This window comes from Clytia hemisphaerica, unplaced genomic scaffold, assembly GCF_902728285.1.
Source record: "Clytia hemisphaerica strain Z4C2 unplaced genomic scaffold, Clytia hemisphaerica genome assembly, whole genome shotgun sequence".
Classification (NCBI taxonomy): Eukaryota; Metazoa; Cnidaria; class Hydrozoa; order Leptothecata; family Clytiidae; genus Clytia; species Clytia hemisphaerica.
The window spans coordinates 1,733,993-1,749,884 of record NW_027104101.1 but is presented as its reverse complement, the minus strand read 5'-3'; the positions used below and the strand labels follow the sequence as shown (position 1 = coordinate 1,749,884).

Sequence of the window (15,892 nt, the reverse complement as noted above, 5' to 3'; positions counted from 1 at the left end):
TTAAAAAACTCTCAACACAACACACAACTCTATTTGGTGGGAAAAAAAACTGGCCCTAAATGGTCGTCATTTTGGAACGATAGAGGGATGATTCCTCTAAAGATTGTTTATTATGTCTAACGCTAACCGCTACAATGTAAACGACGCCAGCGAACCGCCAACTACGTTAAACCCCATCAACACCCGATTCACCAAAAACAAATCATTCGCCATTTCAGCCGATGCAAGTAACTCGGCGCCGGCAATTCTAACCGCTCATAACAGCATCGCATCTGGATTACTGAGCATTGCTAATTTCACTCAAACGCCGTCCCAATACATCAATAAAGTATTCCTGGGAACCCGCGATCTTAACCAGCATCGAAGACTGAGTATCAATGTCTTACAAAGTAACTTAACTCGACGCAACACTATCCAACGACGTGTTAGATCATGGATAGCGCCCGCCAATACATCGGCCAATGTGAAAATCTTTGGTGGCAAACGCGCCGTACAGATCGAACAGCAACGATCAAAAGCGGCTGGTTGGGTTATCCATCCATACAGTAGCTTAAGGTAAGACCTTGCACATATTTTACTTTGATTTTAACCCTACAAAAGTAACCCTCTTCCCTCTTCTACATCCTACGAAGCTTTTTGGACCTACCCCGGTGGAGGTCCTATAAATTAACCTGTGTTAGTTCGTCCGTCCGTCCGTCCGTTCGTTCGTCTGTTACTAACTTTTCTCAGAATTGAATCATAGGAATCTTCTGATTTTTGGTACAAAGGTGCAAAATGTTGGTGGCCAAAATGTGACGGAGCCCGATTTTCGAAAAAAAAAATTTTTGGGCAAATTTGGTCCAAAAAACGGCTAAAAAACGGGTTTTTTAGACTTTGTGAAAAATTGGATCATTAATTTTTTCTGATTTTTGTATGAAAGTAGGGTACCATCATAGGTAAAAGATGGCTCAAAAAACGCATGTTTATCTATAAAAATCACTATTAATAAGCGTACATCAATGTTCGTAGTCAAATTACTCAATTTTTTTATGAGATAGATGTTTTTTTTGCTCATGAGGGCTTACTTTTAGAGAGTATGTGTGTTTAGACAAACTAGCCAAATTCGATATTTTTTTATAAGCACATTATCAATTTCTTAGGTATTAGCTTTTCTCGAGATTGGCTCTTTCATTCTTTATGATTTTTTGCAAAAAGATGCATAACTTTAAACCCTCAAATGTGACGGAGCCCGATTTTCGAAAAAAAATGTTTTTGGGCAAATTTGGGCCAAAAAACGGCTAAAAAAAGGGTTTTTTGGACTTTGTGAAACATTGGATCATTGTTTTTTTCAGATTTTTTACGTGAAAGTAGGTAAAAGATGGCTCAAGCAGATTTTTTTGTAAAAAAATAATTTTTCAGCTCAAAAAACGCATCTTTATTTATAAGAATCACTATTAATAAGCATACATCAATGTTCTTAGCCAAACTACTCAATTTTTTAATGAGATAGATGTTTTTTTTGCTCACGAAGTCTTGAATATGAAAGATTATTTCAAGAGCATGAAATTTTGGTTTCTAAACGTTTTTTTATAAGAAACAAACGACTAATTTTAGTAGATCGTCACTATTTGTGTTCTGAATGATTGTTTAACGGTGATGCTCACGTAGATATCAATTATATTTGTTAAAGGCATAACCAGGTAGGTCCATAAAAGTATCACTTGTTTCCCCATGGGAAGTAATTTTGTTTAATGGTAGGAAGTTTCATGGGTAAGTTTCGCAATTCAGGCTTCTTTTAGCGAAAGTTTCTGCCAAGTAAGAATTTAAATCAAAGATTCAGCAAAGTTTTTTTCTCGTAAAAGTCAACAATTTGATTCATTTTTTCTCCATTTTCTCCTTTTAGTTCTTTTTTGCAAAGAATTCGTACAAGTTTTATTACAACGCACATATCTTATTTACTTTCCACCAAAATTCAAAACTTCTGAAAATATTTAAAATGTTCTCGGAAGAAGGGGGAATTTTAGCATGGACATCCTGGACTAGGTTAACCTAACATCTTTACAACTCTAGCTACCAAATCCTACCTAAACAACAGAATTTGAAATTTAAATTGCCAAAATCACACATATTCGAAGACTTCTTTCTTACTTACTTCTTGATACTTTTTCTCATTTTCTCTTCTTTCTTACCAAAGATAAAAAAAGTACTTTAACTTAACAAAAATCACTTCTTTTTCTCTACATCCTCGATTGTTAACTTTAAGATGAAGATTTGGTAAAATGAACTTTTAAAGAGCCTTGAAATGTTTCGGATACACTTTAAAATGCAGTAATCTCTACCTCTCTTAATTTTATCGATTCCCTAAATCGCCTTAACGATCTACATTATCAATTTCTCAATGTTTTTCATCTTTACCATAATCCAAAGGATTTCGTTTGATGGTTTTTCTATTATACAATCCCACATTTCTCTTTCCAATCCCAAATTTCCTACATCAACGCGTTCGTTACTGAAATATCACATCAAGGCCACTTTAAGACCAGATATATTTTGCAATCATTGCTTATTTTGATTCGATCTTTGAAATCCAAGCTTAGCATAAGACGTAACTACAGCCAGCAAGCTTGCGCTTTTCTATTCTACGTTGCCCACGTAACAATTTTCCTAAAAATACCCAAAATACTTTTAGATTTTCAGTCTTCAAAGTTGAGCCATTATATTGATCAAAAAATAGTTTTACCTTTTCAACATGAGTTATCAAGAAATTACATCAAAACTCGTAAAAATTTCTGAGACTCGAGAAATTTTACTGCATAGTCCACTAAAAATATCATATATATCTTGATACTTTAAACCTTAAAATGGTAAAAATATTTTGCGTGGGGAAGCGATACAGTCTTTCATACCTAACTCCATACTGCTTATTTTCTATTTTTACCTTAAAAGGCTTTTCTTCAACATACATTTCCTATTCATGTGTCCCGTTAATCTGGAAAAAAGTCGGGAAAAAATATTGATAAAAATTTAAATCCCTGTTGAGCTCTTATAAACTGGTGAATTTTATTTTTGAATATTTTGGTTCGATGTTCCAGTTATTCTTTTGTTACCTGACAAGATTATCCTTTAGAATATTTTTTTGGATTTTTGAAAACATAAATATTTTTCCCGAAATTTCTTTCCTTTTGATTTCCAATAAGATTATCGAACACATTGTTACAACAATATTGCACAATTTTTGAATCAAAATCTTGAAAATAGTTTTTCTTTAATGAGATTTTGCAGAATTTCACGGAATACTGTATATAGCTATACCTTATGCCTTTTTCCACTTGAAAGAATTGCGTCCTATTAAAAAGAGAAAACCTTTGGTTTGCCAAAGCTAATGGTCGCAAACTTTCTTTCATCGAACCAATCAATTCAATCGTCCATTGGGCGGGGGATATTATTTTTTCAATGCTTTACGCCCTGGCATCAAGATTTTTCACCCCCCCCCCCTGGACAAGCAACAAAATTAGCTCCCTGGACAGTAATTTTTACCTCTGAGCAATGCAAAATTACCCCATGGACATGGGGAACAATTTTTTTTTCAATACTGCTTGAAAATTTATCTTCCACCTCCTACAGTTCCTACAGTTTTTTCTGAAAAAGCCTACATTAAGGGAACTAATTTTCGCAGTGCGAGGGTATGAAATTTGCATTTTTTACGGAACTAATGTACGCGGTTGACACTTACTTTTTGTCGAGATGCTTACATTTTCCTAGAGGAGTTTTCGAGAATTTATAGTAGAAATTGCATTTTGCCGAACTAATTTTCGCGGTAGACACCCAAAAACGCGAAAATAAGTCCCAAAAAAATCAGTTCCCTTTTGAGGTAATCCTTGGCTGGTTCATCGGCTTTCTTTCCATCGAAAAAAATAGTCCTTCCAGTCAAAAATGATACAGCACCTTTTTCCTTTCATCTTCTCTTTTCTTGATTTGTTGAACTTTTTTTTCGTGAAGCTTTTTTTTCTTTTTCAAGATATTTCAAGATTGCAAGATATTTTTGATAAGATGGGATGTGAAGATACTAATGGCTACATATCAACTGAAATTGAAAAATTTGAAGAAAAGAAACACTTTTAAAAAGAGAAATCAATTTAATGTGATGTCACAATTTTTAAAATTACAAAAAAGTTTTTAAGGATAATGCACTTTGATCGTTTTCCGATAATGTAGTTTTAAAGGAAATTGTGTTTACACATAATTTCTAACAGGAAATTTTCATAGGAAAATTTCATATAGTTCAATTGATAATCTTGCCTTTTTGATATGGAGTGTGTATTTACACGTGCTGGTAGCATCCATGTATTTTTTAAGGAAAATTCTATGTTTTAGTGATTTTGTATTTTTGAAGGAAAAATAACTTGCTTTATTTTTGTAATGATCAATATGTCCTTTCTCTAAATCAAAAACATTTGTGTATACATACTATATGCGTACTGACTGCACTGTACTATATAACATTATGTGTGTATGTGTACACGCTTTTTTCTTTATAAGAATATACACTTTATAAGAATGTCCATGATGAAAATGGCCAAAAAGTTAAGAATATGTTAAGAATATCACCATCATGGAATTTTGCTAATGAAGCTAAGAATGCCCTTTTAAAAGCATTTTCAATTATAGATTGTCAATTATCCCCAAGTAAGGCTCACTCCTTTCACAAAAGTGCCATTTTATGCTTGAGACATATGTACTAAATGTTAAATCTAGTCTAAATTAGGATCCTAACCTAAGAATGCTGTAAGAATATTTTAGGATGATTTTCCCAAGAAAGTTAAGAATATCCATGATGAAATGGATTTACACCATTCTTATAAAGAAAAACGTGTAACTTAATAAATTTATTTCTAACTTTATTTCTCTAACTTTTTTTTTGCAGATATTACTGGGACTTGATCATCATGCTTGTATTGTTATTCAACATGCTTGTCCTACCTCTCAACGTTGCTTTTTTCTCAGAAAGTAACACCTCATTCGTTACTTGGATCGTGGTACATACTTTTTCGGACATTGTTTTCATGCTGGATATTGTATTCAATTTTCGGACAGGCTATAGAAAAGATGAACCAGGACATTTTATTAGTTTTGTATTGCAACCGAAAAAAATTGCTAAAAAGTAAGTTTTTTTTTCATTTTCACTTTAGTAACATTTTTATATTTTTGGGTACACGTTTTTTCTTTTAAGAAACACACTTTTAAGAAACATGAGGCTCAAAATGCCAAAAAACTAAGAAACATCTAAGAAACATGCTGAGGCTGAGAATGAGAAAATAATATTTTTTAACTCGGTTTTTTTAGAACCTTCTAATCTTTGCATGAAAAATAGGCTGATTATGTCAAAAAATTTAGAAACATGTAAGAAACATTTAAGGCTCAAAAGGCCGATTTCTTAAGAAACATTGAGGCTGCTTGGTAAAACTAGTTTCTTAAAAAAAAAAACGTGTATTTTAGCGTTTAGCAGAAACAGGCAAGTATGATATTTTCAGGCTTTCAACTTTATTTAATTGGATTTCTCGATTCGGGAGGGGTATAATGGCTTCCAGGCTATATTCACAGTCTAGTCGGACAAATCACAAGCTTTTAGGATCTTCAAATCCTAAGTCCCTAAGCTAAATTCAATTAAAACTCTAATTTCCTACCTTAGAGTTAACACACGGTCAACAACTACTTGCAGCTTGGAAAATTTTCCTGAAAAATTTACTTTGTCCCAAAAATTACGGCCAACATTGTAGGTCGATAAGTGACGCAAAATCTTGTCGTGTTCCCTGTAATCTTATTCGATCCTATACCTTTTTACTTTCAAATAAATAAACTCCAACTCTGTCTTCCTTCGATGACCACCATTGCTTTACCAATGTCATTTAAAAATTTCCTTGTCTTTTTTCAGCTCCTTTTGATATTTAGCTCCCATTATTTTTCTATTTCGATTTTATTGACAGATTTTGTTATCCCTAAGATCCTCTCTATTAAAACCTTTTAGCCATTTTCGAGAAAAAAAATATTAATGGAGAATGGTCTCTTAGCCTCGTCTAACTCCCTCTCAGAGCTTTGTATTTTTTTTCTAGTACTCTGATTTCCTCATCGTTCGTTCGTTCGTTCGTTCGTTCGTTCGTTCGTTCGTTCGTTCGTTCGTTCGTTCGTTCGTTCGTTCGTTCGTTCGTTCGTTCGTTCGTTCGTTCGTTCGTTCGTTCGTTCGTTCGTTCGTTCGTTCGTTCGTTCGTTCGTTCGTTCGTTCGTTCGTTCGTCTTTTACCAGGGATTGGTCCATCTGGGCCCATTTGTTTTTTTAGACAGTACCCAAAAAATGATGAAGCTAGATTTTCGGGAAAAAAATTTTCGGGCAAATTTGGGCAAAAACCTGCCAACCTGAAAAAGACTATTCTATTTCAAGGGAAAAACGTTACTCTGATAATTACATTGGACTCTCAGTAATTTGAACTTCTATTATTCGAACTGATCCAAGCTCTCTTTATATAATTGGGATATCTCTCTCTGTAATTCGTTTCCCCGTTTGAGCTTTAACAAGTGAGGGTTACTGTAATAATACCATGTTTTCTTTTCGTTTCAGCTATTTTAAATCGTGGTTTTTGATTGATTTAATTAGTTCGTTTCCCTTCGACAATATCATTCTCTTGATCTCTGGAGGAAATACGGATAGTTATGGTCTAGGCGTTAAAAGTGCATTTCGTGGATTCAAATTTTTGCGCTTAGTCAAACTTTTGAGTTTGTTGAAATTATTGAGATTGTCAAGAGTAATGAGATACGTCTCAAAATATGAGGATGTAAGTATGCATTGACTTGTACTCAGTCCTCTATTCGTTTTTTTATAAAAATATCCAAAATTTTAGGAGCCCTCGGATATTCTTAACTTTTTGAATTTTAAGCCTATTTTCACCATTCTGTAAGTATTTTTGGCCATTTTTTCTACAAAATTGGGTGACCCCGCAAAGCCTTAAAATGTTCTTAACTTGTTCAAAACATTTTATTATAGTTTTACAATTTGACAGCATCAGTAATTCGTTATATCAAGCTAGTATGTATGATGTTAATGGTTGCCCACTGGAATGGTTGCCTTGGTTTCTTAGTACCCATGCTTCAAGATTTTCCAGTTGATTCATGGGTAGCATTGAACAATTTACAGGTAGGTGGTGACCATTTTAATGTAATACGTTTTGACGTACTTATAACGTCTATAGGGTCCATATAAATAAGAAAGTCTGCAACAGCATTCGGAGGCGAGGGGCAAATCACTCGAAAAATCGTGTACGAGATTTATGATTTATTTTTGATTTATTTTTGATTTATGATTTATTTCTGATTTATTTTTGATTTATTTTTGATTTACAAAATTGTGTACGAGATTTATTTCAGTGATTTGCCCCTTGATCCGAAGGCTCTACTTTCCCCTAACAGATACGCCACTTTTTCTCCCTGAATTACTCCACTTACTTTTGATCCTTCTCTTAATTATTGAGCATCAAGCAGAGAGGTATTATTTTTGTATTCGGGCGAGACCAATTTAATTTGTTGTTCGTTAGCAAAATATGGGTCGGTCGGTCGGTAAAATAAGAATAAATTTTTCATTTATCAGGGTTGGTAAAGTACCGAAAATGTTTTCCAAAATATATCTGGTTCAAAAATTCACTTTTTTTATCTTCTATGAAGATCATGATAAAATCTTAGTGTATGGAATGCTTGATTTTCTAAATTTTTCAATTTCTTGAATTAATTTTCAGCTTTATTCAAATTTGATTCTTACAAAAAACTAGTGTGTAAAATATATTGTAGTGGAAATTCAATATATATTTTTTTTACTTTAGCAAAAATAGGGTCGGTCGGGCCCGTTGAACAACAAATTAAATTGGTCTCGCCTTACACAGTACAGGGTCTTTGGTATGACCCCGGTCGGAGATTGACTCGCGACCGCTATGGTCCATATAACGTTTCTATGAGTATTGAAACAATGCAGAGGCGCGAAAGTAAACAAATTCAGAATTTTTCAGATGCCTTCAAAAAGGTTTCCAAACTGCCATTTTTTCAACATTCAAAAAAGCTCACGCCGTTCAAAACGACAAGCCTTGAAGGCTTAATTTATTCAATTAATGCAATAATCGAGGCGTGCGCGTTGTTCGGCGACCAAAAAAAGCTCTTGTATTACCAATTATATGTATGCAAGTTATTTCTCTATCTTTAGGAAGCACATTGGACTGAGCAATACGGATGGGCGCTATTTAAGGCGTTATCCCATATGCTTTGTATTGGGTATGGGCGTTTTATACCACGCCTTTTATCCGAAGCATGTATTACAATATTCAGTATGGTGACAGGAGCAACCTTTTACGCCCTTTTTATCGCCCATTCTATGGCTTATATTCAACAACGCGATTCAGCTCGAAGATTGTATTCTGAAAAGGTAACTCCCTCTCTATTTAACTTTCGAGACTTTCGAAATTCTCAAGACATTTACACAGATAAATCACGAGTTGATGACTATTCAATTATTGCTAAATTATCATCAGTAAAAAGCGACGGAAGATCGCTTGGTGACAATTTTTTACCGTCTAGTTTTTTTGCCGATGTTTGTTTTTGATGGTGGAAAGAAAAAGGTTTTCACTTAAAAATTCGTTAACAATATTATTCTTTGCCACGGCATGACGTCAGAACTGGGGTACAACAGAACACTTACTAAAGATTAATTATGTGTTTTCAGTAAACATAATCTTTTAGTGAGTTAAACCATAGTGTTTGTTTTACCCTCAAAATTATTAAATCTTATTGGTTGAAAAAGATGTCACATGACTTTCCGTGGCAAAGAATTCAAATGAAAATGGTACTTTAATGTTTGCATTCCTCGTTGTAAATAATTGCTGTCAAATCCAAGCCGTGAGCTCTAAGAATCCAGTTTTCACTTAAGTTTAACTTTAAGTTATTATTTTTCTTCTTACTTTCTCAATAGTTTCAACAAATTGAAGAATATATGCGATACCGTGATTTGCCGCAAAACGTGCGCGAAAAGATTACAGATTATTATGAACATAAATACAGTCAGAAGAGACTTTTTAACGAATTGGAAATCTTAAGCGAAGTCTCCAAGCCTCTTCGTGACGTAAGTAATAAACTTTATCTTTCATAGGGAGAATTTTTAACTGGAAGAAATTGAAAATAAAATATCCCTGGAATTTTTGAGTACTGAATTCACAGTAAAAAATCTATTAAAACTTTTCAACTTTTCATTGCAAATTATTGCAAAGTTTTCAATTTCTTCCTGTGTGTCATCCAAACTTTTGACTGTAAAGGAATTCCTGTGTAGTAGACCCAATGGGACCCCCTACCTACTGGAAAATTTGACTAAAATTTCAGCCCCACTGAGAAATAGATATTTTTTTCATTCTCGTTTGTAATTCCATGTAAGAAATGGCACTCACCGATTGAGATCTTGATATTAAATAGGGTTGACGTTTTGGTTTCTTTAATTATGCAAAAAAGCATTTTAATTTGCAGAGGCGATCCCTTGCACAAACGGAAGATTTGATACCATATGGCGGTAATGACAGGCTCGGATACATAGGGAGGCTATAACCAATGGAGGAGAGTGCACTTTATTATCGTATTACCTTATATGGAAACTAATTACTCTCCATAAATAAGATAGCCTACCTCCTGTATCCGACCCTGAATGACTAAACATGAAAAGTCTTATAAAAACCTATTTTTATGTCCCCTCCCTCGTACATCTGTAAAATGTTGGAAAGTTTACGAAATTTTAAACCCGTTCATAGAATGCAAACCTTGAAAATCCGAACATTTTTAGCTCTTCAGTGTGGGTGGCTACTTTTTGGATTAAATATGTTTCAATAGTCCAAATCTTTCACAATGCATACAAGGATACGTGTGTGGTGTTTGGGATCATTTCACTACTATCATTTCAACCTACACTCAGAACCATGAAAACTCTGTTATACTTTTTAATCGGGTTTATTTATTTTCGCCAGCCAGCATTTTGAAATACTTTGCATGTATTTAATTTTGCAACTGAGCCCGAAATCAGACTTGAAAAAAGGCTTTAAAAGTACAGCCAATTTTCGCCGGAATTAATCTTATCAGAATACAGTCGAGTCTCCATAACTCGAATCTTCGAATTATGGTGTAAGGTTTATAAGGGATTGTTAACTGAAGAGACTAAAAAACTAGAGTTAAGGAGTCATTCGAATTATTGAGACTGCACTGTAGTGAAACTCACGCGCGGTATATAATCATAAGCAAATATTCAATAGGTAAAAGTTGGTTATGTACTTGTTATCATATGACTTCGAGTGCAATACGATACAATATTTTACGAGTTCAGAGATTTTTCCGTAATATTTTTCCGAGCCTTAACCCGAGGTGATGTAATATTCAACGAGGCCAAGCCGAGGTATTATGCAATGGCTGTTTTTAACCTACAGTTATATAATAATTATATTAAATTTTATCTCTACAGGATATTGTTAACCATAATTGTCGAGATCTGATCGAATGCGTTCCATTCTTACGGGAAGGTGGTCCTGATTTTATAACTCAAGTTACAAATAGTCTGACGTTTGATGTTTACTTGGCGGGTGACATCATTATTAAGGAAGGAACTTTCGGTGACGAAATGTTCTTCATACGTAACGGAAGCGTTGACGTCATCGCGAGCGGACAATACGTCACCACGTTGGTAGAAGGAGATTACTTCGGAGGTAAAAAGTCTAATTATCTTTTTTTACGAGAACAATTTAGTCTCAAAATACCAAAAAATAAGAATAATTTAAGAATAATTCTAAATCTGGAATTGCTAAATCTTGAAAAAATAAAGGGTCAAATCAGTGAGAAAGAATCTAAAATACCTGGATTCTACTACTTGAAGTTAATAAGAATACAATTTGAGGCTCAAAATACCAAACCAATTAAGAACAAAAGAACCTAAACAAAATTTTACTGGCTCTTAAAAACAACTACATTTCATCGTCTTCATGCTTAACATCGCGTTTGTTGAAAACTATCATATTCGTGACATTTTCCATTTTAGAAATTACAATGCTAACAAGTGCCCGTCGCGTAGCAACCATTACAGCCGTTACCGTTTGCGATCTGTTCATTTTAACGGCCGATAATTTGAACAAGACACTTGAGGAGTTTCCTGAAATGCGAGCCGTTATGGAAAAAGTGGCACTCAATCGATTATTGCGATTGCGCGAAAAGGTATTTCTCAGTTTGCTTTATGTTACCTTCTTAAGCCAGTATTATCTATTGATTATAAATTCCCTGGTACAGTAGACTCTGGCTTAGTCGAACTTCTATTATTCGTATCTTTATATAATTCGAACTAATTCACAGTCCCCGTCAAGGAGAAACCCTCTTGAAATACCTTCTACAGTTCGAACCTCTCTGTATTTCGAACAAATATCATTCCCCGTTCCAGTTCGAATTAGTGATAGTCAACTGTATATATATAAATAAAGTTTATTTGCTCCTTTTAATTTTTTTTTATGGTAAACTTCTTACACAATTAGACCCTCAAGAGCCAATTACCGTGGCTGATATGGGCATCCCTGCGCCTATCTTCCGGCGGAGGTTTAAGTTAGGCGGCCGCCTATCTTTTCGGGCGGCCGCCTAACTTAGCGATGGATTAACTCGGGTGGCCGCCTATCTTAACTTAGGCGGCCGTCTAATTAGTCAATCTTGCTGATCTATTCTGGTCTGTACTTTTATCATCTCAATTCAGGCGGCCGCCAGTTTTATCATTTCAAATTTCAAAACAAACAACAAACATGGTAGCCATTTTCCTTTTACTTGGTTTTGAAATTCCTCTGCAACTTGATACACCATTTTGGTATTTTTGTTTACTTTATTAACATGTGCAACAGAAGGTAGGCGGCCAACTCAGGCGGCCGCCTAAGATTTAACAAGTTAGGCGGCCGCCTGAATTAGAATAGGCGGTCGCCTATCCCAACTCAGGCGGCCGCCTAAGATTTAGCCAATGCTTAAAAAACTGAACGATATACACTCTAATCAATTCATGACGTAATGTTTCTAAATAAGCATCCCGGTTTTTGCCAGAAGTGGCAAATCTATGCTAGAGAAAAAAGGGTTTTAAATTTGCCACTTCTAGCAAAAACCGGGCTGATTCCATGGAAAATATTGCATAATGAGGCGAAAATTAAAAGAATTTAGTGTTTCAGGAATGTGGTTTGAAGGAAAAAAGCTCTCATGCGGCCGGCCTGCTATTTTTGATAACTTTTAAGATCATTGAAATAGAACTTTAAAAATAACTTTTATGTACAAACAGTATGAAGTAAACCCTGAATATTAATGTATCAACTACTAACGAACAAAACTTTATTAGCGATTGATGAACCATATAAATGAGCCCAAAGTTTGCGGTCGGGTCAGAAATTTTTTTTTTTTCACCCGGCCGGTTTCCGGAAACACCACATTTTTTTATTTTCACCTGAATACCATAATTGTTTCTCTCTTTTCATCGCAGCTACCCGAGTGTACCAACACACATTCAGCGACTGTCGATTTAAAAAAGAAGCCTCGGTTCGAGTCTGCTTCATCATGCACAACACGTAACATGTCTACCATTATTAACGAAGCAACAGACATTATCTCAAAATCAACAACAAACATTGCTAACCCAAAAAATAACCAAGTCTCTCCGGCGCCACATAACTTCCCGGCCGTACCGACGATTAATGTATCCGGATCAAATGGGAATATTGCCGTAAACAAAGATACTCCGGATAAGCAGGAAACCGGAGAATTAAGTAATACGGAATCGAGCAAGAAGGATCCGCACGTTGTTGTGTAATTGGACGAATAGGTTTCTAGTGTTGTTAATGTTTATTTCATTTTCTAAATTTATACCTTTTTATCTTTAATAAATTTATTTTTAAATATTTTTCATAAATTTGACTTGAAACACAAAACTTTCGATAATTTTTTTCTAAACTTTTCAAGATATCATAGGGTTACAAAATGGAACGCTTCAATAGTTTAGTTCCAGGCATACAGTCGTAAAATCGTCATCGTTCAAACTTTTATCTTGGTCGTAAATCAGCCAGATGAGATGGGGTTTTTATAAGATACTTTAATAATTTGTCATTTGAAGTAATAAAAATGACGCCTTATTTAGAACAAGCAACATGCTGAATGGACCTACCTGATGATGAAACTTAGATAGCAATAAGGAGAAAAACAATCATTAAGAAAATATAGCGGTTAGCGAAGTTCCGGTTGCAAAATTGCAAAAGTTTTATTGACAATTGAATCATGCTTGATGGTGGCATTGTTATCAATAACTTTTTAAGTGAAAAAAACAAAGAAATATATGGAAAAAGTCCAATTCAAATCTGCAAAAACGGCGATTTCCGGCATACTTCCGGTATTTTCAGCCGGAAAAACATGATTCTCAAAAATCCGAACGGCCACACTTAGGGCATTGCTGATACACATCTTTGAGCAAAAATCGAGAAAAACGATTAATGAAATCTCGACAAAATGACAACAAACCGGTTTTGACGGCATATTATCGGCATTTTTGGCCGAAATCTTTTTCTTCAAAAATCAGGCTCCGTCACATTTTAGGTATTGCCATTTTGCATCAGTGTGCAAAATTTCATGAAAAAATATAAAGTACAGCTCGAGAAATTCAAGAAAAACCGTTTTTCCGGCGATATTCGTCTGTTCCGGCGATTTTTAGAAAGTCCGGGCATCAAAAATCAGTTTTATTGACAATTGAACAATACTTGATGGTTGGCATTGATATCAATAATGATTTTGCGTGAAAAAAAAAGAAATATCAGGAAAAAGTCCAATGAAAATCTGCAAAAACGGCGATCTCCGGTATATTTTTGGCATTTTCGGCCAGAAAAGAATTTTACTCAAAAATCGAACTCGGCCATGTTTTGGGCATTGCTATTACGCATCTTTGTGCAAAAAATCAGAAAAAACTAATGATGAAATCTCGATAAAATGCCAAAAAACGGTTTTTCCGGCATATTTCCGGCATTTTCGGCCGGGAAAAATGTTTTTCGAAAATCGGGCTCCGTCACATTTTAGGTATTGTCATTTTGCATCAGTGTGCAAAATTTCATAAAAAAATATAAAGTACAGCTCGAGAAATTCAAGAAATACGGTCTTTCCGGCGAATTTAGGTTGTTCCGGCGATTTTTAAATAGTTCCGGCTTCAAAAATCAATTTTATTGAAAATTAAAACATACTTAATGGCGGGAATTGCTATTAATAATGTTTTTTAATGAAAAAACAATCAATTATAAGGAAAAAGTCCAATGAAAATCCAGAAAAACGGCGTTTTCCGGCAAAAAATTTCTCTCAAAAATTGGACTCAGTCATGTTTTGGGCATTGTTAATACGCATCTTTGAGCAAAAAATCAGAAAAAAAATAATGATAAAATCTCGAGAAAACCTAAAAAAAACAGTTTTTCCGGCATATTTCCGGCATTTTCGGCCGGAAAATTTTTTTTTTCAAAAATCGGGCTTCGTCACATTTTGGGCATTGCCATTTTGCATCATTGTGCCAAAAATTAGAAAAAACTAATGAGCCAATCCTGAGAAAAGCTGGTAACAGACGGACGAACAGACGAACGGACGAACCGACATCGGTTAATTTATAGGACCTCTACCCCACCGGGGTAGGTCCAAAAAGTAACAAAATTGATTTATTACTGGTTAACGACCAACCAAATCAAATAAGAGCTTAAAATCTTCTTCTCGTCTCAAATCAGGATCATCAAAATAAAAGCAAACAAAATTTTTGTCCATTTTAAGAAATTTATATCTACATATCTTTATAGAAAATATCATATAGAAAATACTTTGCTAATTATTCAAATTACCTAAATACATTTCATGACTGTACATTTTATTTTCCTAGCTACTGTACAGAAAAAAAAGGAATTCACTAAAAGTTTATATAATAAAGTAACCGTATAAAATAAATATAATTTTCTTTTTCAATATTTATGTGATAAATTTTGGCGAGAAGTAATTTTTGGGAATATCATCAAAAAATTCCGTAAAATTTGTAATTTTTCTAAAACTAATAATACTACTTATGTTTTCGTTCTAATTTTTTACGAGAACTAATGCGGGATTACAGGGTAAATTAGATCTTTTTTGGCTCTCTTTTGCGTTATTATTTTCGCCATATTTACTTTAGGCGTAGAAACTTTCGCTAGCAGAAACTTTCGCGATTTTCGCGAATTTTGGCCCTTTTCGCGAAAGTAAATGTCTTTAAAAATTCTAGGAAGGCCCATTCGCGAAAGTTTATGTTCGCGAAAAATTCTTGACAAAATAGAAAATCTATAAAACTTCAAACTTTGAATAAAATGAAACTATTATGGCACTTTTTAGCCTGCTAAAAGACTAATAAGTCAAAGTGTCTCTAAGCCATTTTTTCATGTGAAAATTCTCAATTTTACGTCTTGATTCGCGAAAGTTTATGCTCGCGAAAAATATTTTTCCGTTAAATTCGCGAAAGTAAATGTCGTGAATTTCGCGATTTTTCGTCCTCGCGAATTTTTCTGCTCGCGAAAGTTTGTACGCCTAAAGTAGTTGGTAACGATTTTCGTTAGGAGATAAAAATCTTGACTTACACATATCAAGAATTACAAGAATTGATTTTCAACTGTGTTGCATGAATTAATTGTCTCGTGCATTAGTCCGGGAGCCAAATCCTATATCTCCTTAAATAAGAACTTTTGCTTAACCCAAGATTCTACAGGATAAACTATATATTTTTGGAATCCTTAACTATCCTAGTTTAAGAAATGGTCGGTCCCCAAAACTAACTCCTGGTCAATTTTTCATACTGGGCCCAAATT

At 34.3% G+C, this 15,892-nt stretch overlaps 1 protein-coding gene across 1 annotated transcript; it reads left to right on the top strand.

The window, feature by feature from the left end:
• The first annotated feature begins 112 nt into the window (after positions 1-112).
• On the top strand, positions 113-12,998 carry LOC136812895 (potassium/sodium hyperpolarization-activated cyclic nucleotide-gated channel 1-like). Its single transcript, XM_067069420.1, has 9 exons — positions 113-555; positions 4,904-5,140; positions 6,592-6,805; positions 7,015-7,164; positions 8,218-8,436; positions 8,980-9,129; positions 10,504-10,744; positions 11,074-11,246; positions 12,532-12,998. Exons 1-9 carry the CDS (start codon positions 113-115, stop codon positions 12,856-12,858), a joined length of 2,154 nt encoding a protein of 717 aa, XP_066925521.1. The 3' UTR covers positions 12,859-12,998.
• The last annotated feature ends 2,894 nt before the right edge of the window (positions 12,999-15,892 follow it).